Source organism: Chlorocebus sabaeus, chromosome 9 (assembly GCF_047675955.1).
Source record: "Chlorocebus sabaeus isolate Y175 chromosome 9, mChlSab1.0.hap1, whole genome shotgun sequence".
Lineage (NCBI taxonomy): Eukaryota > Metazoa > Chordata > Mammalia > Primates > Cercopithecidae > Chlorocebus > Chlorocebus sabaeus.
Window position 1 is genome coordinate 45,401,768 of NC_132912.1, and position 26,924 is coordinate 45,428,691.

The 26,924-nt window shown below is 38.0% G+C and overlaps 1 protein-coding gene and 1 long non-coding RNA gene across 31 annotated transcripts in view; one reads left to right on the top strand and one right to left on the bottom strand.

Annotated features, from left to right (window-relative positions):
• LOC119618230 (uncharacterized) overlaps nt 1-26,924 on the bottom strand; it is a 108,199-nt gene that overhangs the window by 52,300 nt on the left and 28,975 nt on the right. The window lies entirely within an intron of this gene.
• On the top strand, nt 10,991-26,334 carry LOC103216755 (uncharacterized). The gene is given in 5 exon segments (XM_073019510.1): nt 10,991-11,211; nt 22,250-22,401; nt 22,672-22,767; nt 24,886-26,296; nt 26,298-26,334. Coding segments are annotated over 5 exon segments (1,917 nt in total).

Sequence of the window (26,924 nt, forward strand, 5' to 3'; positions counted from 1 at the left end):
TTTCTTTTTTTTTTTTTTTTTTTTTTTTTTTTTTTTTTTTTTTTTTTTTTTTGAGACAGGGTCTCTCTCTCTCTCTCTCTTTCTGTCTCTGTTCACCCCGGCTGGAGTGCAGTGGCGCCATCTCGGCTCACCGTCGCCTTCGCCTCCCCGGCTCAAGCGATCCCCCGGCCTCAGCCTCCCACCCGTTTGCATTACTTGAAGCCCACGCACGCCTCCCGCGACAGAGACGCCAATGCCCCTGGACCCTCGCCTAACCCTCTGGGGTTCACCCGCCCCTCCCTGCTCCCCAGTGGTGTGGCCCAGCCCCTGAGGGGAGTCAATTTACCAACAAGTGGAGGGAATGCGCGCGCGCAAAAAGACCCACCCCTCCCCCCCTCCCCCCGCGCCAATACCAGAAAAAAAGTACATTTCCCATAAGCCTGTGCACTCGCTCCTGCTCCCTGGGAAATGTCAGCGTTTCCAATTTATTTTAAAGGTTTCTATTACACGGTGCCCTTCTAAACACCGCCAAGTTATGGATGCGAATGTGACTACTGACATAACAAACAAGTCAAATGCATAGTTTTGTATTGGATATGGTTTAAGCAAATCAACTGTAAAAGACATTTTAGGAACAAAGAGGTTAATTTTTATTAAAATTGAACTATTTATAATATTAAGAAATTATTGTTATATTTACTGGCTGCGATACTAATATGCATTGTGGTTCTGTAAAAAATGTGCTTAACTTTTAGAGATGCAATACTTAAGAATTTCAAATGTTTTGTGCAAAAAGTAACAACAAATATAGCAAAATACAGTGTTTAATCTAGGCAATGAAAATATGCCACGACTGGGCGCAGTGGCTCATGCCTGTAATTTCAACACTTTGGGAGGCCAAGGCGGGCAGATCACCTGAGCTCAGGAGTTCCAGACAAATTCGGGCAACATAACAAGACCTCCTCTCTACAAAAAATACAAAAACTTAGCTGATCATGATGGTGCGCTCCTGTAATCCCAGCTACTGGAGGTGAGGCAGGCGGGGATGGGCACTGAGGTGGGAGAATTGTTTGAACCCACGAGGTGGAGGTTGCAGTGAGCCAGGACGGCATCACTGCATTCAAGCCTGGGCGACAGAGGGAGACTCTGTTTCATAACAAAAGAAAAAAGAAAAAAGAAAAAGAAAAGAAAATGTGTTCCGTGAAATAATAGGCATATTCTTTCTACTTCATGTTTGAAGATTTTCCTCAGAAAAAAATCCAAATGAATTCTACATACACCAGTTAGGTCCATAGAATACCCATATGTTTTAAGACTAGTTTTCCCCATAAGAATATACCTTAGAAATGACACATCCTTAACATATACCTACAACCACGTTGGCATCTTTATTCTTTAATATTATTTTTTAATTTGGGCATTAATTTGGATATTTCAGAGTGCAATCTACTACATTAACTGTACCTGAAGGTGGTGGTTTGAATATCTATCTTGTTATAACATCAAACTTCAGTTCATAAATTGAAGATTTTCAGGAATACTTTTTCAGCCTTGTAACTAGCATTACTACTTAATTACTGAATAGAAAACATAATTATATATTATTGAAATGATTATTTGAATTATAATAGTGAATCTTATTTATTTATTTATTTATTTATTTGAGACAAGGTCTCACTCTGTCACCCAGACTGGAGTGCAGTGTTGCGATCTCGGCTCACTGCAACCTCTGCCTCCCTGACTCAAGTGATCCTCCCACCTCAGCCTCCCGAGCAGTTAGGACTACAGGCACCTGCCACCACACCCGGCTAATTATTTTTTAATTATTTGTAGAGACAAGGTCTTGCCATGTTGGCTAGGCTGGTCTCGAACTCCTGGGCTAGAGTGATCCACTCACCCTGCCTGGGTTGCCCACAGTGCTGGAATTATAGGAATAAGCCACTGCATCCAGCCTGATATTAATAATGTGAATCTTAATATCAAGGATGGGTTATCAAATAAAGTTTCCAAGTTCATAAAATGAGAGTATGGGTCATTCATAAGCATAAAGTAATGGAGTTCATTCTTCTTTAATAGCTAAATAATTGTATAATGATAATAAACATTATTTATACTTTATTTTGTATATCAGCTTATAAATCCTGATTCATTACAATTTTATTTTAATTTGGAAGTGTAGGGTCCAGCCCCACAGGGTCGGTGGGTTTTTCTCCCCGTGTGTGGAGAGGAGAGATCGTAGAAATAAAGACACAAGACAAAGAGATAAAAGAAAAGACAGCTGGGCCCGGGGGACCACTACCACCAAAACACGGAGAGCAGTAGTGGCCCCGAATGTCAGGCCGCGCTGATATTTATTGGATACAAGACAAAGGGGCAGGGTAAGGAGTGAGAGCCATCTCCAATGATAGGTAAAGTCATGTGGGTCATGTGTCCACTGGACAGGGGGCCCTTCCCTGCCTGGCAGCCGAGGCAGAGAGAAAGAGAGGAGAGAGAGAGAGAGAACTTACGCTATTATTTCTGCATATCAGAGACTTCTAGTACTTTCACTAATTTGCTACTGTTATCTAAAAGGCAGAGCCAGGTGTACAGGATGGAACATGAAGGCGGACTAGGAGCGTGACCACTGAAACACAGCATCACAGGGAGACGGTTAGGCCTCCGGATAACTGCAGGTGGGCCTGACTCATGTCAGGCCCTCCAGAGGAGGTGGAGGAGTAGAGTCTTCTGTGAACTCCTCTGGGGAAAGGGAGACTCCCTTTCCTGGTCTGCTAAGTAGCGGGTGTTTTTCCTTGAGACTGACGCTACCACTAGAACACGGTCCGCTTGGCAACGGGCATCTTCCCAGACGCTGGCATTACCGCTAGACCAAGGAGCCCTCTGGTGGTCCTGCCCGGGCATAACAGAAGGCTCACATTCTTGTTTTCTGGTCACTTCTCACTATGTCCCCTCAGCTCCTATCTCTGTATGGCCTGGTTTTTCCTAAGTTATAATTGTAGAGCAAGGATTATTATAATATTGGAATAAAGAGTAACTGCTACAAACTAATGATTAATGATATTCATACATAATCATATCTATTATCTATATCTAGTATAACTATTCTTATTTTATATATTTTATTATACTGGAACAGCTCATGCCCTCAATCCCTTGCCTCGGCATCTGGGTGGCTTGCCGTCTACAAGAAGGAATCATATTATGTCATTCTGTGTTCCACTCCTAAAAAAAGATATAGTTACTAAGTTGTATTAGGCCAATGCTCCCACTTCAACACCTGGAAAAAACACTAGACAAATAATAACAGTGGTATTTTTTGTATTTCCAAAGACATCGGAGAGTGGTAGAAGTAATGAGAATAACAAAAATTCAATTCTAGAGAGGAGGAGCCCTGCCTGGGCACCCTGAGGATTTCTAGCTTTTTCTTCACTAGGTCATTTACCATTTCTCCACATGAGCTGAACCTAGGCAATTGTACACTATTGAGTTGCCAATGTAATTCAATGGGAAAATAAGATCTGTACAATAAATGATGCTGGTACAATTTAATATCTGAATGCTAGTACTAATGAAAAGAAACTGGGGATAGCCAATTAGTTTCAGATAGAGCAGACTTTAAAGCAGGTTATCAGAGATATATGATACATGCTCAACCAGTCAGAAGCAGCCAACTAACTTACATAACTAGGGACTTTCTAATGGAATAGACCTAATAAGGCAACTGTACAACTGTAACCCATCAAATATTTTCTTTATTTCCACATTCACTCTGTAAAAACCTGTCCCTTATGCTTCTTTTGGTTTGGTGTTTCTTGATTTACAAATTGCTGTTTGCTCAAATAAACTCTCCAAAATTTTTCATCATGTCTCAGTTTTTCTTGTAAGAGGAGTATATAAGGGATCATTGGGTCAATATGCATGATGGAGACATTCTCTGGGATAGGGAAATTGTATACAAATATTCTCACTTAATAATACTCCTTTTTATATTTTTGCATCATTGTAAAAAAAGTGTTGGGTGGTTACCTACACAATGTTAAGAATATTCACCAATAGCATATTATATATAGAGATACATACACACATGCATATGTGTGTATACATACATATGGTACAGTATTCAGATTTTTGCATTTGCAGGACAAATATGAATACATGCAGTACAAACATGTACATTTGAACATTTGTGTACAAGCATTTGAGTATCTGTTTTCATTTCTCTTGGGTATATTTCTAGGAGTAGAATTGTTGAGCAAGATGGTAAAATTATGTTTAACACTTTCAATCTGAACAATATTGCATTGTATGAACATACTACAATTTGTTTATCCATTCATCCATCAATGGACACATGGGTTGCTTTCACTTTTTGGCTTTTGTGAATAATGCTGCCATAAACATGGATGTGAAAATATCTTTCAGATTCTGCTTTCAATTATTTTGGGTATATACTCAGATGTGGAATTGCTGGATCATATAGTAATTCTATTTCTAATTTTTTGAGCAACTGCCACAATAGCTGCACCATTTTCCACAGCAGCTGTACCATTTTACATTCCTATCAACAATGCACAAGAGTTCCAACTTCTCCACATCCTCAACTACACCTGATATTTTTAATTCCTATCTCCTTTCTTTCTCCCTCCCTTCTGTCTTTTGATAGTAGCCATTCCATTGAGGATGAGGTGGTATCTCATTTTGGTTTTAATTTGCATTTCCTTAATAACTAGTGATGTTGAGTGTCTTTTCATATGCTTATGGGCCATCTGAATATCTTTTTTTTTAATGTCTACTCAAGTCCTTGGCCCATTTTTTAATCAATTTGTTCATTTTGTTGTTGTTGAGTTTTAGGAGTTATCTATATATTCTGAATATTAATCTCTTATCAAATATGTGTTTTGAAAAATTTTTCCCGTTCTGTGTGTTGCCTTTTCATCGTCGATAGTGTCCTTTAAAAAAACATAAAGGTGTTATAAATTTTGATAAAGTAAAATTTGTCTATATTTTCTTTTGTGGCTTATGCTTTTGGTGTCATATCCAATAAATCATTGCCAAATCCAGTGTCATCAAGCTTTCCCCCTGTGCTTTCTTCTGGGAGCTTTATAATCTTAAGTCTTATATGTAGGCCTTTAATCCATGTTGAGTTACTTTGAGAATATGGTGTTAGGTAAGAATCCAACTTCATTCTTTTGCATGTCAATACCCAGTTTTCCCAGCATTTTTTTTTTCTGTTTTTGAGATACAGTCTCACTCTGTCACCTAGGCTGGAATGCAGTGGCCCCGTCTCTGCTCACTGCAAACTCCACCTCCAAGGTTCAAGTGATTCTTCTGTCTCAGCCTCCTGAGTAGCTGGAATTACAGATATGTGCCACCACGCTCACCAGCATCATTTTTTTAAGACTGTCCTTGCCATTGAATGGTCTTGGTACCCTTGTCTAAAACCATTTACTCATACTTTTGAGGGCCTCTTGGCTTTCTATATTTTTCATTGTTCTATACATCTGTCTTTATAGCAGCACCACACTATTACACTGTTATGATTTATAGCTTTCTAACAACTCTTAAAATCAGGAGGTGTGAGAGCAGGAGGTGCGAGATCTCCAATGTTGTTCTTTATTAAAATTATTTTGACTATCGGGGGTCCCTTTGGATTCCATATAAGTTTTTGGATATATTTTTCTATTACTGCAAAAACACCTTTGGTATTTTGATAGAGATCGCACTGAACCTGTAGATTGCTTTGGGTACTACTATATAATATCTTAACAATATTAAGTCTTCCTATCAATGTACATGAATGGATTTATACATCTCCATTTATTCTTTAATACATTTCAGCAACATTTTGTAGTTTTCAGTGTACAAGTCTTTTGCCTCCTTGATTTATCTTTTCTGATGCTATAGTACCTAAAATTGTTTTCTGAATTTCCTTTTAGGATTTTCTATTGTTAGTATATACAAACACAAATGATTTTTGTGTGTTGATTCTGTATTCTGCTCCTTTGCTGAGTCTATTTATTCTAACCATTTTTAGTGGATAGACTCTTTAGGGCTTTCTACATATAAAATCATATAAGAACACACAAAAAAATTACTTCTTTCCAATCTGTATGCCTTTTATTTATTTTTTATTGCCTATTTGCTCTGGCTAGAACTTCCATATTATGCTGAATATAACCTTCAGTCTTTTACCCCTGAGTATGACATTAGCTGTGTATTTTTAATACATGGTTTTTATTACATTAACGTAGTTTCCTTCTATTTCTGTGTGTTGATTTATCACATGTGCATTGCTTATCATGAAAGAGTGTTGAAATATGTCAGTGGTTTCTCTCTTCATCAATTGACATTATGTTTTTCCCTCCATTCTATTAATGTGATGTATTACATTACTTGGCTTTCATATGTTGAGCCATCCTTGTATTACAGAAATAAACAGAAAAAATTCCTGCTTGGTCATGGTATATAATCTTTTTTTATTTTTTTTTTCTTTGTTTTTTTCTGAGACAGAATCTCGCTCTGTCGCCCAGGCTGGAGTGGAGTGCAATGATGTGACCTCAGCTTACTGCAACCTCTACTGCCTGGGTTCAAGCAATTCTCCTGCCTCAGCCTCCTGAGAAGCTGGGATTACAAGCACACCCCACCACACCTGGCTAATTTTTTGTATTTTTAGTAGAGATGGAGTTTCGCCATGTTGGCCAGGCTGGTCTCAAATTCCTGGCCTCAAGTGATCCACTTGTCTTGGCCTCCCAAAATGCTGAGATTACAAGCAGAAGCCACCATGCCCAGCTGGTACATATTTTTAATATGCTGCCGAGTTCAGTTTGGTAGTATTTGTTGAAGATTATTGTTCATAAGGGATATTACTGTTCATAAATGTTAGTGTTCATAAGGGATATTACTGTGCAGTTTTATTTTCATATAGTATCTTTGTATGGCTATGATATCAAATTAATACTAACCTCACAGAACAAATTTGGAAATGTTCCCTTCATTTTAATTTTTTGGAAGAATCTAAAAAAGACTGATGTTAGTTGGTCTTTAAATGTTTGGTAGAATTCACCAAGGAAGGCATCAGATCTGGGGCATTTCTTTGTCAAGAGTTTTTTGATTACTAATTCAGTCTCCTTATTAATTATGTACTTACATAATTTTCTATTTCTTAATGAGTCAGTATTGATTTATGTCAATGCTACTGTGTTCCTAGATATTGAGCCATTTCATCCATGTTATTCAATTTGTTATAGTAAGTTGTTCTTAGTACTTTCTTATATTTTATTTCTGTAGAATCAGTATTTATATCCCCGTCTTCATTTCTGATTTTGGTAATTTAAGTCATTTTCTTAGTCTAGTTAGATAAGGGTTTGTCAATTTGGTTGATCTTTTCAAACAACCAATTCTTGGTTTAATTGATTTTCTCTATTGTTTTTCTATTCTTTAATTTTTTTGTCTCTGCCCTTATTTCCTTCCTTCTGATACCGTTGAACTTAGTTTTGTTTGTTTGTTTGTTTGTTTGTTTTGAGATGGAGTCTAGTTCTGTCACCGATACCGGAGTGCAGTGGCATGATCATGGCTCACTGCAGCCTCCACCTCACAGGTTCAACTGATTCTCCCACCTCAGGTTCCTAAGTAGCTGAGATTACAGGCACCTGCCACCATGCCTGGCTAATTTTTGTATTTTTAGTAGAGACAGGGTTTCACCATGTTGGCCAGGCTGGTCTTGAACTCCTGACTTCAGGTGATTCACCCCCCTCAGCCTCCCAAAGTGCTGGGATTACAGGCATGAGCCACTGCTCCCAGCCTTTAGTTAGCTCTTTTTCTGGGTCCTTAAGATGTAATGTTAGATATCTGATTTGAGATTTTTCTTCTCTTTAAATGCAAGCACCTATAGCTATAAATATCCCCTTTAGCACAACTTTTGCTGCATCCCGTAAGTTTCTGTATGTTTTGTTTCTGTTTTCAGTCATCTCTGAGTATTTTTCAATTTCCCTTGTGATTTTTTTCTTTTACTTATGAGTTGTTTAAAGGTATATTATTTAAATTATTTCCACAAATTTATAAATGTTCCAGTTTTCTTTTTATTATTTTCTAACTTCATACTGTTGTGGTCATAGAATATACTTTGTATAATATCTATATTTTAAAATCTATTGAGACTTAATTTGTGACCTAACATATGGTTTACCCTGGAGAATAACTAATGTGCATTTGAGAAGAATAGGTATTCTGCAGTAGTTGTTGTTGGATATAGTGTTGTGTATTACTTGATCCTAAAAGGGAGTACTGAAGCAAATTTTTAAATGCAGACCAGGTCTGGATAATCCTAGAGCAGACGAAGCCAGTTAGGCCCTAAAAATAACCTTAACCTTGACTGAACTGCAAACATAATTTAATTTAGATGTCTGTTAATTCAAGTTGGCTTATTGTGTTTTTAAGTCCTGTGTTTCCACCTTCTATCTCACTGTTCTATCCATTATTGGAATGACATATTGATGTTTCCAACTATTACAGTAGAACTATTTTTCCCTTTAGTTCTGTCAATTTTCACTTCATTTATTTTGATGTTATCTTATTAAGTGCATAAATGTTCATTATTGCTGTATCTTCTTGCTGTATTGAACTTTTACTAACATACAATATCCTTCTTTATCTCTTGTGACCTTTCTGATTTAAGGCCTATTTTGTCTGATGTTAACATACAGTTGACCCACGAACAACATGGGTTTAAACTGCATGGGTCTATTATACATGGAGTTTTTCCAACATATTGGAAAAGTTTTTGGAGATTTGTGACAATTTGAAAAAAAACTTGCAGATAAACCATGTGGTCTAGAAATAGTGAAAAAATTAAGCAAAAGAGGTATGAAATAAATGTATAAAATATAGGAAGATACTAGTCTATTTTATCATTTACTATCCAGAAATATACAAATTTCCTATAAAAAGTTAAAATTTAATAAAACATGCACAAATAAAGACTATACATGGTACCATTAGCAGTCAAGAGAAATGTTAACAGATGTGAAGAGGTAGTATTAAATCATAACTGCATAAAATTACCTGTAGTATATAGTATACTACTATAATAATTTCACAGCCAAGTCCTGTTGCTATTGTGGTGAGCTGAAGTATCCACTTAAAATATCATGTAAAGCTAATCATCTCTGTGTGAGCAGTTCATTTCTCCAGTAAACTGCATATGACAGTAAAAGTAATCTCTTACAGTTTTCACATATTTTTCATCATTTTTAGTGCATTTCCATAAACACTGAATAACACTATTGGACCCATATGAAGTGCCACTAGTGATGCTGGAAGTGCTCCCAAGATGCAGAGAAAAGTCATGATATTACAAGAAAAAGATGGATTGCTTAATATGTACTGTAGATTGAGGTCTGCAGCTGTGGTTACCCACCATTTCAAGATAATTGAATTCAGTGTAAGAACCACTGTAGAAAAAGAAAATTTATGAAGCTGTCACTGCAGCTGTGCCACAGGTGCAAAAACTTTGCACTTTTAGCAAAATACCTTGTAATCTCATATTGAAAATGCATTTTTTATGTGGCTTCAGGATTGCCATAAGGCATACCTATAGACCCTAATCCAATTTGAGAAATAGTGAAGTTATATGACAACTTAGAGCAAAAACAAACAAACAAAAACATGAAGGACTTAAAGCTGGAGAATTTAAAGCCAGCAAAGAATGGCTTGATAGTTTTAGAAAGATGTTTGGCGTTAGAAATTTCTAGGCAGGGCGCAGTGGCTCGTGCCTGTGATCCCAGCACTTTGGGAGGCAGAAGTGGACAGACTGCTTGAGTCCAGGAGTTCAAGACCAGTCTGGGCAACATGGCAAAACCCTCTCTCTCAAAAAAAAAAAAAAAAAAAAAAGGCAGGTGTGGTGGCATGACCCTGTAGTCCTAGCTGCTTGGGAAGCTGAGGTGGGAGGATTGTTTGAGCCAGGGGGGTCAAGGCTGCAAGTAAGCTGTAACATGCCACTGGACTCCAGCCTGGGTGACAGTGAGACCTTGTCTCGAAAAATGTAAACAATAAAAAATAAAAATGTCACAATAACAGAAGAATCTGCTTCTGCTGACCAAGAGGCAGCAGACAAGGTCCCAGATGCCATTAAGAAAATCACTGAGGGTTCGGCGCAGTGGCTCACATCTGTAATCCCAGCACTTTGGGAAGTCAAGGCAAGCAGATTCCTTGAACCCAGGAGTTCGAGACCAGCCTGGGCAACAGGGCAAAACTCCTTCTCCACAAAAAATACAAAAATTAGCCAGGCATGGTGGCACATGCCTCTAGTCCCAGCTATTGGAGGGGCTGGGGTGAGAGGATCAATTGATCCCAGGAGGTCAAGTCTGCAGTGAGCCATGACCACTCCACTGCACTCCAGCCTGGGTGACAGAGCAAGACCCTGTCTCAAAAAAAGGAAGAAAGAAAATCATTAAGGAGGAAAGATACCTGCTTGAACAGGTCTTTAATGTAGACAAAAGTATCTTTGGGGAAAAAAAAAAAAGTGCCACAAGGGACATTTGTTATACTAAGGAAGAGAAATGAACACCAATATTAAAGGCAGGAAGGGAATGGCTAACTCTACTTTGGTGCAAATGCAGCTGGCTTTATGATTAGGTCTGCCCTTTTCTATAAAACTGCTAACACCCAGCCTTGAAAAGATAAATATCAGCTTCCAGTCTTTTGGTTGCACAATACAAAGGCCTGCACAGTGAGAACCATTTTTCCGGATTGGTTTCATTCATGCTTTGTCCCTGAAGTCAGGATATACCTTTCTAGTAAGGGACTGCCTTCTGAAGCTCCTTTGACATTGAGCATGCCCCTGGCCACCCAGAAGCCCATCAGTTCAACACCGAAGACATCAAAGTGGTCTATGTGCCCCCAGTGTCTCTAATTCAGCCTCTAGATGAGGAGGGCATAAGGAACTTTAAGGCTCATTACAATGGTACTCCAGGGAAAGGATGGTTAATGCTATGAAAGAGAACCTTGATAGAACATCATGAAAGACTGGAAGCATGACACCACTGACACTGAAGATGGCATGACTGTCAAAGAAAAAGCCATTGAAGCCATTGACCCCAAAACAATAAATTCCTTCTGGAGAAAACTATATCCAGATGTTGTATATGACTTCACAGAATTTATGACAGAGCCAATCAAGGAAATCATAAAAGAGATCGTGGATATGGCCAAAAAAAAAAAGATGGTGGAAGCAGGAGAGTAAAGATTTCAATATATGGATCTTGGAGAAATTCAAGATCTAATAGACATCACACCAGAGGAATTAACAGAAGATGACTTGATAGAGATGAGCACTTCCAAAGCCTGACCATGAGGCATAAGACGTAGAAGACGTACAAGTAACAATATCATAAAACAAATTGCTATTAGATAATCTGGCAGAAAGTTTCCAATTATTCAAGAATGCTTTTAACTTCTTTTATGGCATGGACCCTTTTGTAATACAGGCGCTGAAATTAAAGAAAACAATAGGACTGTTACTGTATAGATACCTTTTTAGAAAAGCAAAAAACATCAGACAGAAATTATGGTGTAGTTCTGGAAAGTTATACCAGGTATACTTGCCTCTCCTGCCTATATTCACAATAGCAAAGACATGGAATCAACCCAAATGTCCATCAGTGACAGACTGGATTAAGAAAATGTGGCACATACACACCATGGAATACTATGCAGCCATAAAAAAGGATGAGTTTTTGTCCTTTGTAGGGACATGGATACAGCTGGAAACCATCATTCTCAGCAAACTATGGCAAGAATAGAAAACCAAACAGCGCATGCTCTCACTCATAGGTGGGAACTGAACAATGAGATCACTTGGGTACAGGAAGGGGAGCATCACACACTGGGTCCTATTGTGGGGAGAGGTAGGGGGGAGTGATAACATTAGGAGATATACCTAATGTAAATGACGAGTTAATGGGTGCAGTACAACAACACAGCACAAGTATGCATATGTAACAAACCTGCACGTTGTGCACATGTTCCCTAGAAATTAAAGTATAATAAAAAAAGAAGAAGAAAATAGGACCTTTCATATCTGCATGCAGTTGCAAAAAAAAATAAAAATAAAAAAGTGGGCAAAGGGTATGAACAGACACTTCTCAAAAGAAGACATTCATACAGCCAACTGACACATGAAAAAATGCTCATCATCACTCACCATCAGATAAATGCAAATCAAAACCACAATGAGATACCATCTCACACCAGTTAGAAAGGCAATCATTAAAAAATCAGGAAACAACAGGTTCTAAAGAGGATGTGGAGAAATAGGAACACTTTTACACTGTTGGTGGGACTGTAAAGTAGTTCAACCATTGTGGAAAACAGTGTGGCGATTCCTCAAAGATCTAGAACTAGAAATACCATTTGACCCTGCCATCCCATTAATGGGCATATACCCAAAGGATTATAAATCATGCTGCTATAAAGACACATGCACACCTATGTTTATTGCGGCACTATTCACAATAGCAAAGACTTTGAATCATCCCAAATGTCCATCAGTGACAGACTGGATTAAGAAAATGTGGTACATATACACCATGGAATACTATGCAGCCGTAAAAAAAGGATGAGTTCGTGTCCTTTGTAGGGACAAGGATGCAGCTGGAAACCATCATTCTCAGCAAACTATCAGAAGAACAGAAAACCAAACAGCGCATGTTCTCACTCATAGGTGGGAATTGAACAATGAGATCACTTGGACACAGAAAGGGGAACATCACACACCAGGGCCTATTGTAGGGAGGGGGTAGGGGGCAGGGATAGCATTAGGAGACATACCTAATGTAAATGAAGAGTTAATGGGTGCAGCACACCAACCTGGCACATGTATACATATGTAACAAACCTGCACATTGTGCACATGTACCCTAGAACTTAAAGTATAATAATTTTAAAAAATTATAAAAGAGAGCCAAGAAATTCTAGAGATAAAAAGTACATTAACTGAAAATGCCTAGAGGGGTTTAAGAGCAGATTTAAGCAAGCCAAAAATAATAATAAATAAACTTGAAGAAGGAACCATTGAAATTATTGACTCTGAGAAAAAGAAAGGAAAAAAGTAATAAAAACTGAAGAGAGCATAGGAAATATGTGAGACACCATCAAGCAAAAAAACATGTAGCATGGGAATCCCATTAGGAGAAGAGAGATAGACTGGGGCAAAAAGAATATTTGAATAAATAATGCCTAAAAATTTCCCAGATTTTATGCAAAAAGATGAATCTACAAATCAAAGATGCTCAACAAACCCCAGATAGGATAAACTCAACATTACTCATACTGTGATGCATTATAATCAAAATATTAAAAGACAGAGAGAGAATACTAAAAGCAACAAAAGTGAAGTGACTCATCGCATACAACAAACCATCAGTAACATTATCAGCCAATTCCTCATGAGAAACCTTAGAGGCCAGAAGTTAGTGGTTGAATATATTTAAAATTCTTTAAGGCTGGGTGTGGTGGCTCACACCTGTAATCCCAGCACTTTGGGAGGCCAAGGCGGGTGGATTGCCTGAGGTCAGGAGTTAGTTATTAACAGAACAGTGTAGCCAACACCGTGAAACCGTGAAACTCTGTTTCTACTAAAAATACAAAAAAAAAATTAGCCAGGCATGGTGGAGGTGCCTATAATCCCAGCTACTCTGGAGGCTGAGGAAGGTGAATCTCTTGAATCCAGGAGGTGGAGATTGCAGTGAGCAAAGATCGCACCATGCATTCAGAGCGAACAAATTCAAAAGCTAGCAGGAGGCAAGAAATAACTAAGATCAGAGAAGAACTGATAGAGATAGAGATACGAAAAACCCTTCAAAACATCAGTGAATCCAGGAGCTGGTTTTTGAAAAGATCAACAAAATAGAATAGCAAGAAGAATAAAGAAGAAAAGAGAAGAATCAAATAGATGCAATAAAAAACGATAAAGGGGATATCACCACTGATCCCACAGAAATACAAACTGCTGTCAGAGAATACTATAAACACCTCTATGCAAATAATCTAGAAAATCTAGAAGAAATAAATTCCTGGACATATACACCCTCCCAAGTCTAAAGCAGGAAGAAGTCGAATCCCTGAATGAACAAATAACAAGTTCTGAAACTGAGGCAATAAATAATAGCCTACCAAGCAAAAAAGTCTAGGACCAGATGAATTCACAGCCAAATACTACCAGAGGTACAAGGAGGAGCTGATACCATTCCCTCTGAAACTATTCCAAGCAACAGAAAAAGGAGGAATCCTCTCTAACTCATTTTATGAGGCCAGCATCGTCCTGATACCAAAACCTTGCAGGGACACAACAATAAAAGAAAATTTCAGGCCAATATCCCTGATGAACATCGACACAAAAGTCCTCAATAAAATACTGGCAAACTGAATCCAGCAGCACTTCAAAAAGCTTATCTACCATGCTCAAGTCAGCTTCATCCCTGGGATGCAAGACTAGTTCAACATATGCAAATTAATAAACGTATTTCATGAAATAAACGGAACCAATGACAAAAACCACATGATTATCTCAACAGGTGCATAAAAGGCCTTTGAGAAAATTTAACACCCCTTCATGCTGAAAACTCTCAAAACACTAGGTATTGATGGAACATATCTCAAAATAATAAGAGCTATTTATGACAAACCCACAGTCAATATAATACTGAATAGGCAAAAACTGGAAGCATTTCCTTTGAAAACCAGCACAAGACAAGGATGCCCTCTCTCACCACTCCTATTCAACATAGTATTGGAAGTTCTGGCCAGGGCATTTGGGCAAGAGAAATGAAGGGTATTCAGATAGGAAAAGAGGAAGTCAAATTGTCTCTGTTTGCAGATGACATGATATTTAGAAAACCCCATCGTCTCAGCCCCAAATCTCCTAAAGCTGATAAGCAACTTCAGGAAGGTCTCAGAATACAAAGTCAATGTGCAAAAATCACAAGCATTCTTATACACCAGTAACAGACAAACAGAGAGCCAAATCATGAATGAACTCCCATTCACAATAGCTTCAAAGAGAAAAAAAAACCTAGGAATCCAACTTACGAGGGATGTAAAGGACCTCTTCAAGGAGAACTACAAGCCACTGCTCAGTGAAATAAAAGAGGACACAAACAAATGGAAGAACATACCATGCTCATGGATAGGCAGAATAAATATTTTGAAAATGGCCATACTGCCCAAGGTAATTTATAGATTCAATGCCATCCCCATTAAGCTACCAATGAGTTTCTTCACAGAATTGGAAAAAACTGCTTTAACGTTCATATGGAACCAAAAAAGAGCCCACATTGCCAAGTCAATCCTAAGCCAAAAGAACAAAGCTGGAGGCATCACACTACCTGACTTCAAACTATACTACAAGGCTACAGTAACCAAAACAGCTTGGTACTGGTACCAAAACAGAGATACAGACCAATGGAACAGAGCAGAGCCCTCAGAAATAATACCACACGTCTACAACCACCTGATCTTTGACAGACCTGACAAAAGCGATGGGGAAAGGATTCCCTATTTAATAAATGGTGTTGGGAAAACTGGCTAGACATATGCAGAAAACTGAAACTGGACTCCTTCCTTACAACTTATACAAAAATTAACTCAAGATGGATTAAAGACTTAAGACCTAAAATCATAAAATCCCTAGAAGAAAACCTAGGCAGTACCATTCAGTACATAGGTGTGGGCAATGACTTCATGACTAAAACACCAAAAGCAAAGGCAACAAATGCCAAAATTGACAAATGGGATCTAATTAAACTAAAGAGCTTCTGCACAGCAAAAGAAACTATCATCAGAATGAACAGGCAACCTCCAGAATGGGAGAAAATTTTTGCAATTTATCCATCTGACATAGGGCTAATATCCAGAATCTACAAAGAACTTAAACAAATTTACAATTAAAAAACGCCATCAAAAAGTGGGTGAGGGATATGAACAGACACTTCTCAAAAGAAGACATTTATGCGGCCAACAAACATATGAAAAAAAGCTCATCATCACTGGTCATTAGAGAAATGCAAATCAAAACCACAATGAGATACCATCTCATGCCAGTTAGAATGGCAATCATTAAAAAGTCAGGAAACAACAGATGCTGGGGAGGATATGGAGAAACAGGAACGATTTTATACTATTGATGGGATTGCAAATTAGTTCAGCCATTGTGGAAGTCAGGTGGCAATTCCTGAAGGATCTAGAACCAGAAATACCGTTTGACCCAGGAATCCCATTACTGGGTATATTCCCAAAGGATTATAAATCATTCTGCTATAAGGACACATGCATATGTATTTTTTTTGCAGCACTATTTACAATAGCAAAGACTTGGAACCAACGTAAATGCCCATCAATGATAGACTGGATAAAGAAAATGTGGCACATATATACCATGAAATACTATGCAGCCATGAAAAAGGATTAGTTCATGTCCTTTGCAGGGACATGGATGAAGCTGGAAACCATCATTCTCAGCAAACTAACAAGAACAGAAAACCAAACACCACTGTTCTCACTCATAAGTGGGAGTTGGACAATGAGAACACGTAGACACAGGGAGGGGAACATCTCATACTGGGGCCTGTCAGGGGATGGGGGGCTAGGGGAGAGACAGCATTAGGAGAAATGCCTTATGTAGATGATTGTTTGATGGGTGCAGCAAACCACCATGGCACATGTATACCTATGTAATAAACCTGTATGTTCTGCACATGTACCCCAGAACTTAAAGTATAATTAAAAAAAAAAACCGGTTGACTGTACTCACCCTGTTTTACTATCAGATGCTCAATCTTATTCATTCTAATTACATTTTTGTATGCATTATTTGAAGAAATTTATCCACTCTGCTAATCTTCCATTTTTCTTATTTATTTAATCCTAATTTTTCTTTTCAGACCAAATCCAGATGAAAATTTGGCTTATAATCTTATAACAGTTCCCTTGTTTGTCGTGAATCACATTTCAACCCAAAGGATTCCCTTTAGCATTCCTTGCAGACTAGATCTAGTAAAAACATATTCTCTTAGCTTGTGTTCATCTGGGAATGTCCTCATTATTGACAGGCATGTTTGCCCAGCATAGAATTCTCAGCTGACAGCTTTTTTTCTTTCAGCACTTTGAATATATCAATCCAGTGCCTTCTAACCTCCAAGGTTTCTGCTGATGATCTTTTTGAAGTTCCTTTGTATGTGACAAATTGCTTCTCCTTTTCTGCTTCAAGATTCTCCGTCATTTTTTTTTTTTTTTTTTTCCTGACTGATTATAACATGTCTTGGTGGGTGTATTTGAGTTTATTTTGAGTTTATTGTACCTCCTGGATGTATAGATTTGTGTGTTTCACCAAATTGAGGAAGTTTTGGCTTTTCTGCAAATACTGTATTTCCTTGCCTCTCTTGTATTCTACATTTCCCATGTTTGTGTCGGTCAGCTTGATGGTGTCCCATAGGTCCTTTGGGTTCCGTTTATTTTTCTTAATTCTTTTTTGCTCTGATTCTCAAACTTGATAATTTCAATAGTCTTATACTTAAATTCACAGATTCTTTTTGGCATTCCCAAGTTTGCTGTTGAACTCCTCTGGTGAATTCATTATTTCAATTATGGTACTCTTTCATTTTAGAATGTCTATGTGGTTCTTTATTATAATTTCAATCTCTTTTTTGATATTTGTAAGTTGTTTTCTTGGTTCTCTCTAGTTCTTGTATGTTTTAGCTTTTGAGTATATTTAAGACAGTTGATTTAAAGTCTTTGTTTAAGAATTGTTATGTTTGGTTTGCCTCAGGGATAAATGCCAATTTATATTTTTCCTGTGATTGGACAACACTTCCAGTTTCTTTGTATGCTTTGTGATTTTCTTGTTCCTGCTGAAACTGGGCATTTTAATATTATAATTTGGTAACTTTAGAAATCACTTTCTTATTCTTCTCTAGACTTTGCTGTTCTTAATTATTGAAGTCTTCAATCATCCATTTGTTTTTATGAATTTTTCAGACTGTTTTTTGCAGTCTCTATTTATTTCTAGTCATGTGTGGTCACTGAATTCTCTCTCTTTAGCTTGTGTTCAGATAGTGTTTTAACTGGCATTTTTCCTGGAGGGCCAGGATTCAAACAACAACAACCAAAAAATTAAAAAACTAAAACAACAACAAAACCCCTTTCCTATTATTTGCAAATTGACTGTCCTTAGCACTTTTTAAGCACTTAGCCTGGTCCATTTAGAACTTCATCTTAGTCTTCACTGCTTGCTTGCACTGAGCATAGAGATTAGCCAGAAGTAAAACCTTAGGGTCTTTTGAGGTCTTTGCCAAGCTTCTCCTGTCCTGGGTATGTGCTTGGTATTCTGAATTCCCTAACACATTTATGCCTAGTGTTCCATTATTGGAACGCTAAGCATGTGAGAGTTATATGCTACTGCTCAAGGTCATTTGAAGGTCTGATTGCAAAAATTTAAAAAATTGCAACTTCAGGCATAAATGGGCTATAATGTACACAGTGCTCTTGATTGCCCTCATTTCCCCCCAAAAAAGTCTCTCCTTAGCTTTTTTTTTTCTTTTGGAATTCATTTGAGAATGGTATTTATCTCCTGGATTTATCTATATTTTACAAACTATTCTTTTATTAGCCCTTTTTCCAGTTTTTATTTTGTTATAATTTGTGCAATTTTATACATTTAGATTTGTACGATTCTGTATTTTACATCCCTTTTGTTTTCTTTCTTTCTTTATTTCTTTCCTTTTTTTGAGAGAGAGTTTTACTCTTTTTGCCCAGGCTGGAGTACAGTGGTGTGATCTTGGCTCACTGCCACCTCCGCCTCCCAGGTTCAGGTGATTCTCCTGTCTCAGCCTCCCGAGTAGCTGGGAATACAGGTGCCTGCTTCTATGCCTGGCTAATTTTCGTATTTTTAGTAGAGACGGGGTTTCACCATGTTGGCCATGCTGGTCTTGAACTCCTGACCTCGTGATCCTCCCGCCTTGGCCTACCAAAGTGCTGGGATTACAGGCATAAGCCACCGCACCTGGCCCATTTTGTTTTCTAGTAGTGTTAAGAGTATTTGCTTTGTTTCCAGTTAGGCAAATATTAACATTTAATTTTGGAGTGCTCTTTTTTTAGTCTGTGGTTTTGTTTTTTTTTTTTTTTTTGAGACGGAGTCTCACTCTGTCACCAAGGCTGGAGTGCAGTGGCACAATCTTGGCTCACTACAATCTCCACTTCCCGGGTTCAAGCGATTCTCTTCCCTCAGCCTCCCAAGTAGCAGGGATTACAGGCGTCCACAACCATGCATGGCTATTTTTTGTCTTTTTAGTAGGGATGGGGTTTCACCATGTTGGCCAGGCAGGTCTTGAACTCCAGACCTTAGGTCTCTCCCAAGCTTCAGAATCATATCTGTAGTCTTCCACTGGACATGCTCACTTCCATGACATGAAGACATTCCAAGAGCTGCATGGCCTGCATGTGTCTTATTGTCAATCTGCACTCTCCCCTTCCTCAACACCCAACCTCCTGGTTCTAATTTCCAGACCTTCTAATGCCTCTATGCAGGCCCTCTGGAAGTAGCCCTTCCTCTCTTGTTTAGTGAATTCCCTCTTCCACATCTCAACTACTGCCTCTTAATATAGACAGTCTACCTCTAACGCTGCTCTCCAGCAGTCTCCAATCTACTTTGGTGGCATTGCTTCCTCAGTGAAAACTGAATTATGTTACAGAGATTCAGTTGTGTATTTCCAGTTCACCATCAACTTCTGCTATTCGCATCAATGACCTGGAGTTAGGGGAGCAGGGAGCCTATGGCCTAAAGGAAGTGTGCAAGATAATTGTGTTTATGTCATATACTGCCAGTCCTTTAGGGCTTGAGAGGAAAATATCAGCATGCCTATTTATATTTTTATCTATAAAATAACAAAATTAAGCTTTCCTTATATGTAGATTGATTGTATTTTATTTACTTTATAAATAAATATAGCCCTTTGTCAGATGAGTAGATTGCAAAAATGTTCTCCCATTCTGTAGGTTGCCTGTTCACTCTGATGGTAGTTTCTTTTGCTGTGCAGAAGCTCTTTAGTTTAATGAGATCCCATTTGTCAATTTTGGCTTTTGCTGCCGTTGCTTTTGGTGTTTTAGACATGAAGTCTTTGCCCATGCCTATGTCCTGAATGGTACTACCTAGGTTTTCCTCTAGGGATTTTATGGTATTAAGTCTAACATTTAAGTCTCTAATCCATCTTGAATTTTCGTATAAGGAGTAAGGAAAGGATCCAGTTTCGCTTTCTACTTATGGCTAGCCAATTTTCCCAGCATCATTTATTAAATAGGGAATCCTTTCCCCATTTCTTGTTTCTCTCAGGTTTGTCAAAGATCAGATGACTGTAGATGTGTGGTATTATTTCTGAGGACTCTGTTCTGTTCCATTGGTCTATATCACTGTTTTGGTACCAGTACCATGCTGTTTTGGTTACTGTAACCTTGTAGTATAGTTTGAAGTCAGGCAGCGTGATGCCTCCAGCTTTGTTCTTTTGACTTAGGATTGTCTTGGAGATTAGGGCGCTTTTTTGGTTCCATATGAACCTTAAAGCAGTTTTTTCCAATTGGGCTAATATCCAGAACCTACAAAGAACTCAAACAAATTTACAAGAAAAAAACAAACAACCCCATCAAAAAGTGGGCAAAGGATATGAACAGACATTTCTCAAAAGAAGATATTCATTCAGCCAACAGACACATGAAAAAATGCTCATCATCGCTGGCCATCAGAGAAATGCAAATCAAAAACACAATGAGATACCATCTCACACCAGTTAGAATGGCGATCATTAAAAAGTCAGGAAACAACAGGTGCTGGAGAGGATGTGAAGAAATAGGAACACTTTTACACTGTTGGTGGGATTGTAAACTAGTTCAACCATTATGGAAAACAGTATGGCGATTCCTCAAGGATCTAGAACTAGATGTACCATATGACCCAGCCATCCCACTACTGGGTATATACCCAAAGGATTATAAATCATGCTGCTATAAAGACACATGCACACGTATGTTTATTGCGGCACTATTCACAATAGCAAAGACTTGCAATCAACCCAAATGTCCATCAGTGACAGACTGGATTAAGAAAATGTGGCACATATACACCATGGAATACTATGCAGCCATAAAAAAGAATGAGTTTGTGTCCTTTGTAGGGACATGGATGCAGCTGGAAACCATCATTCTTAGCAAACTATCACAAGAACAGAAAACCAAACACCGCATGTACTCACTCATAGGTGGGAACTGAACAATGAGATCACTTGGACTCAGGAAGGGGAACATCACACACCGGGGCCTATCATTGGGAGTGGGGAGGGGGGAGGGATTGCACTGGGAGTTATACCTGATGTAAATGAGTAGTTGATGGGTGCTGACAAGTTGATGGGTGCAGCACAGCAACATGGCACAAGTATACATATGTAACAAACCTGCACGTTATGCACATGTACCCTAGAACTTAAAGTATAATAATAATAAAAAATAAATTTAAATAAATAAATAAATAAATAAATACAAGTAAAACTGGTAGTTGCTAAAAATTTTTACAGATTAGATGAGTGATAAATATTTGGAGAACACTAACAGGATGAAAGCCAAAAGTATTTCCTAGTCTCCCTCATCTCCCATGCCTCTGCAACCTTTATCTGATCACAGGTAAGACATGCTCTTATCCTGTTAAGCAGTTCCATTGACTTGCCACATATTTTTTCAGGATTTTAACCTTTTCTTAAGTTTTTGTTATATGTTTGCAAAGGAACTAAAGTTTTATCACTTTAGTGAAATCTAATATGTTGATTGACATACTTTCACATGAATTTGCACAGAACACTTTTATGATCCATCTGTGTTGCACATATCTGTGGTGTGAGTCTGTTAAGTCCTGTGGTAGGTATATCTCTGTATGTATGTTTGCTTGTGAGAAGATATGTTCCTCTCCTGTAATTACAGGAAGACTCTTGTATTCAAATTGGAATACTCAGAAACTAAGAAAGCTCTAGGCACATGTAGGCACTAAATATTTTTGCATTAAGTAATAAATTAATGCACTAACAGGATATTTCTACTATGATTTTTTACCCACAATGTGTAACATAAAACAACATATATCATAGAGGCACTTTATAACATTTTGTATTTAATTTGCAACAATAAAAATGGTAAGGATTAGTCCCTAAACATCCTTTTTCACGTCAACTGATTCTTATCACTTCAGACTGAGCAGAACTGTGATTTTCCAGGGATCAGTGTCATTTAGGGATGTGACTGTGGGCTTCACTCAAGAGGAGTGGCAGCATCTGGACCCTGCTCACAGGACCCTGTACAGGGATGTGATGCTGGAGAACTACAGCCACCTTGTCTCAGTAGGTAGGTAGGAATTGTTTCCCATGTAGAAGACCAGAATGCATGTCCTTTCTTATCAACAGAAACTTGTGGAACTTTTGTAAAATATAATATTTAGGTTTGAGATTCAGAGATCAAGGACAATTTATCCCTTTTGGATACTAGAGAGAATGACAGGATTAAAGGAAGTGTGTGTGTGTGTTTGTGTGTGTGTGTACTATTTGGGGTACACTGTCTTCCTCCTTCAGGAAAACCCACCCAGTTTGTCCCAAGTAATACAGTTCTCATTCACAGGATATTGCATTCCTAAACCAGAAGTGATTCTCAAGTTGGAGAAAGGCGAGGAGCCATGGATATTAGAGGAAAAATTTCCAAGCCAGCGTCATCTGGGTGAGTTAGTATGTGCCAGATGGAATTTAAAGGAAGGTAGATCACAAAGGGTAGGTTCAGATAATAAGACCATTGAAATGTTCTTCAGGAATCATGTTTTAGATGCTCTAGAACTTTGGAACTAACATGTTGACATGACCCAAATATCCAGTGACTCTGAATCACCCAGCATCTCCCAATATCACTTCCATACACACATCTTGTTTTTTTTTTTTTAATTGTGGTATAAATTATATGGTTAAGCCAAAGATTAATAAAATATGTGTGTGTGTGTGTGTATGTGTGTATATATAAACACTTATGTATCCATCACTGACATGAATATATAGAGTGATTTTTCAATACCCCCAGAAAGCTCCCTGGTGTACTCTTTCCAGTAAAGAGCATCCCTCCTTCTTTAAAATATTAAACATATTTTTCTATACATGCTTTTTTGAGTTGTTCATTCTTTAGCTTTTTACCATATTTATCATTTTTTTACAGAATTATTTTAAAATAGCCTGGGCCTAGTGGTTCATGCCTATAATTCCAGGACTTTGGGAGGCTGAGGTGGGAGGAACACTTGAGCCCAGGAATTTGAGACCAGCTTGGGCAAAATAGGAAGACCCCATCTCCATGAAAACTTAAAAAATTAGCCAGGCATGGTGGCACACACCTGTGGTCTCATGCCTGGCTAATTTTTGCGATCTCAGCTACTGGAGAGCTGAGGTGAGAGTCTTGTTTTAGCCTGGGAAGAGGCTGCAGTTAGCTGTGTTTGTGCCATTGCAATGCAACCTGGGTGACAGGGCAAGATTCGGTCTCTAAAAAATAAAAAGCAGTTAAAATTAAAATTAAACTTTCAACCAGTAAGGATTTCAGCGTGAAGCCTGAAAATATTTGTGTTTGGAAAAGCTCTCCAGGTAATATTGATAAACATTATTTGTTAAATACCACTGATTTAAATATCTATGTAGGGCACTAAGAAAAAAATCATAGGCAAAGTAATGGCTGCCAGGAACATAGTTGGTGAACAAAAACAGAACCGCATGAAATATTTTAAAAATCAGTGTTTAACAAAGAATATTGTTATAGCAATACAGCTGATGTTTGTGCTTAAATGAATTATACAAACAGTCCTTTCATGTTTTTTAGTGAATGAACCTGAAAAATTTGGGAAGGCAAACTTTTAAAAACACTGTTAGACTACAATCTGACAATGAAAAAACAATCAGTATGAGATTATGATGGAAATGAGCAATTTATGAGGGACAAACAGCTGAACCTACCTAGAGTGAAATATATTCATTCTAGACTCGTAAAAGAATGGCTTGGTTCTAATCTGAATCTAAATGTAAAGATATGTTTACTTCAGTGATACCTTGTTAAAAAAAAAAAAGTGTTTGTTCTTGGGACATTGGACTCCGTATAGTATAGGACAGTTGATGGAATAAAGGGCAAATCCCATAGCTAGAATAGAACCATAAACCTGATCCTGTGACAAGGATGGCTTGTTCACTCATTGATTTCACTCTTATTGTTGCATACTTTTATTCCTAGTGAATCAGAGCTAGAACAACAATTGAGCCAGGTGCAGTGCCTCATACCTGTAATCCCAGCACTTTGGAAGGCCAATGTGGATGAATTGCTTGAGGCCAGTAGTTCGAGACCAGCCTGGCTAACATGGCAAAATCCTGTGTCTACTAAAAACATAAAAACTAGCTGAGCATGGTTGTGTACACCTGTAGTCCCAGCTACTTGGGAGGTTGAGGCATGAGAACTGCTTGAACTCAGGAAGCAGAGGTTGTAGTGAGCTGAGATCATGTCACTACACTCCAACCTGGGTGACAGAGCAAGACTCTATCTCAAAAACTCCACCACCACCACCAACCAACAACAACAAAACCACACAGAATTGGAGCCTGGATTACAGGACTATGAATTAGAACTTTTAGAAATTCAATTTGTTGCTGCTGTGTTGAATTAAAAACATGTATAAGACTGGAAGTGTGCACATTGTTGTCATAATGTAGGTATGAGGAGATAATGGCCTAAACTGAGCCATGCCTTCAAATATAATGCTAACTTTATTTCTCTTACATATCCTTGTCAACTAATCTTTCTTTTCACTCTATATTTCAGAATTAATTAATACCAGTAGAAACTATTCAATAATGAAGTTCAATGAGTTTAACAAAGGTGGAAAATGTTTGTGTGATGAAAAGCATGAAACAATTCATTCTAAAGAGGAACCTTATGAATATAATAAAAATGGGAACAGCTTCTGGCTGAATGAAGACCTCGTTTGGCATCAGAAAATTAAAAATTGGGAGCAACCTTTTGAATATAATGAATGTGGGAAAGCTTTCCCTGAGAATTCATTCTTCCTTGTACATAAGAGAGGTTACACAGGACAGAAAACCTGCAAATATACTGAACACGGGAAAACCTGTGATATGTCGTTTTTCATTACCCATCAGCAAACACATCCAAGAGAAAACCACTATGAATGTAATCAATGTGGAGAAAACATCTTTGAGGAATCCATTCTCCTTGAACATCAGAGTGTTTACCCATTCAGCCAGAAATTAAATCTCACTCCAATTCAGAGAAGCCACTCAATTAACAATATTATTGAATATAATGAGTGTGGAACCTTTTTCAGTGAAAAATTAGTCCTTCATTTACAACAGAGAACACATACAGGAGAAAAACCTTATGAATGTCATGAATGTGGAAAAACCTTCACCCAGAAGTCAGCCCATACAAGACATCAGAGAACACACACAGGGGGAAAACACTATGAATGTCACGAATGTGGGAAGACCTTTTATAAGAATTCAGACCTCATTAAACATCAAAGAATTCATACAAGGGAGAGACCTTATAGATGTCATGAATGTGGGAAATCCTTCAGTGAAAAGTCAACCCTTACTCAACATCAGAGAACACACACAGGGGAGAAACCATATGAATGTCATGAATGTGGGAAAGCCTTTTCATTTAAGTCAGTCCTTACTGTGCATCAGAAAACACACACAGGGGAGAAGCCCTATGAATGCTATGCATGTGGGAAAGCCTTTCTCAGAAAATCAGACCTCATTAAACATCAAAGAATTCACACAGGCAAAAAACCTTATGAATGTAATGAATGTGGGAAATCATTCTCTGAGAAGTCAACCCTTACTAAACATCTAAGAACTCACACAGGTGAGAAACCTTATGAATGTATTCAGTGTGGAAAATTTTTCTGCTACTACTCCGGTTTCACAGAACATCTGAGAAGACACACAGGGGAGAAACCTTTTGGATGTAATGAATGTGGGAAAACCTTCCGTCGGAAGTCAGCCCTAATTGTTCACCAGAGAACTCATATAAGACAGAAACCCTATGGATGTAATGAATGTGGAAAATCATTCTGTGTAAAGTCAAAACTCATTGCACATCATAGAACACACACAGGGGAGAAACCCTATGATTGTAATGTTTGTGGAAAATCATTCTATGTTAAGTCAAAACTAACTGTACATCAGAGAACACACTTGGGGAGAAACTATAAATGTAGTAAGTGAGGGAAATTACTCTGGGTGAAGTCAGAACTTTGTAGAATACAGAACATAAAGGGTGAGAGAAATCTGTTAATATAATGATAATGAGAACACCTTTGGCCTGAAGTCAGTTCTCACAGTATTGAAGAGAACTTAGAGAAAAAAACAATATGAAGATACGGAATGCAGGAAAACATTAGTCTGGACTTTGGACCATACATTATGTTACAAAACTAAAAGTGGAAAAAACTTACTGGTGAATGAATGTAGGAAACATTTTGCCCAGTGCCACTCCTCATTAAACATCAGAGAATTCACATGGGGTGAAACCTGTGTCAGCATCCCTAGGTTGAGAAGGGATGCATTTTTCTGCTACTACTTCAGTTTCACAGAATATCTGAGAAGACACACGGGAGAAACCATTGGGGTGTAATGAATATGGAAAAACCTTTTTTCAGAATTCAGCCCTAATTTTTCACCACAGAACTCATATAAGACAAGAACCCTATGGATGTAATGAATGTGGAAAATCATTCTATGTGAAGTCAAGAGGCCAGAGAAAATGCACAAACTATAGGAAACTATAGGAAAGCATTTACTATGAGATTATATTTTATGGAGTATGTGTAATAA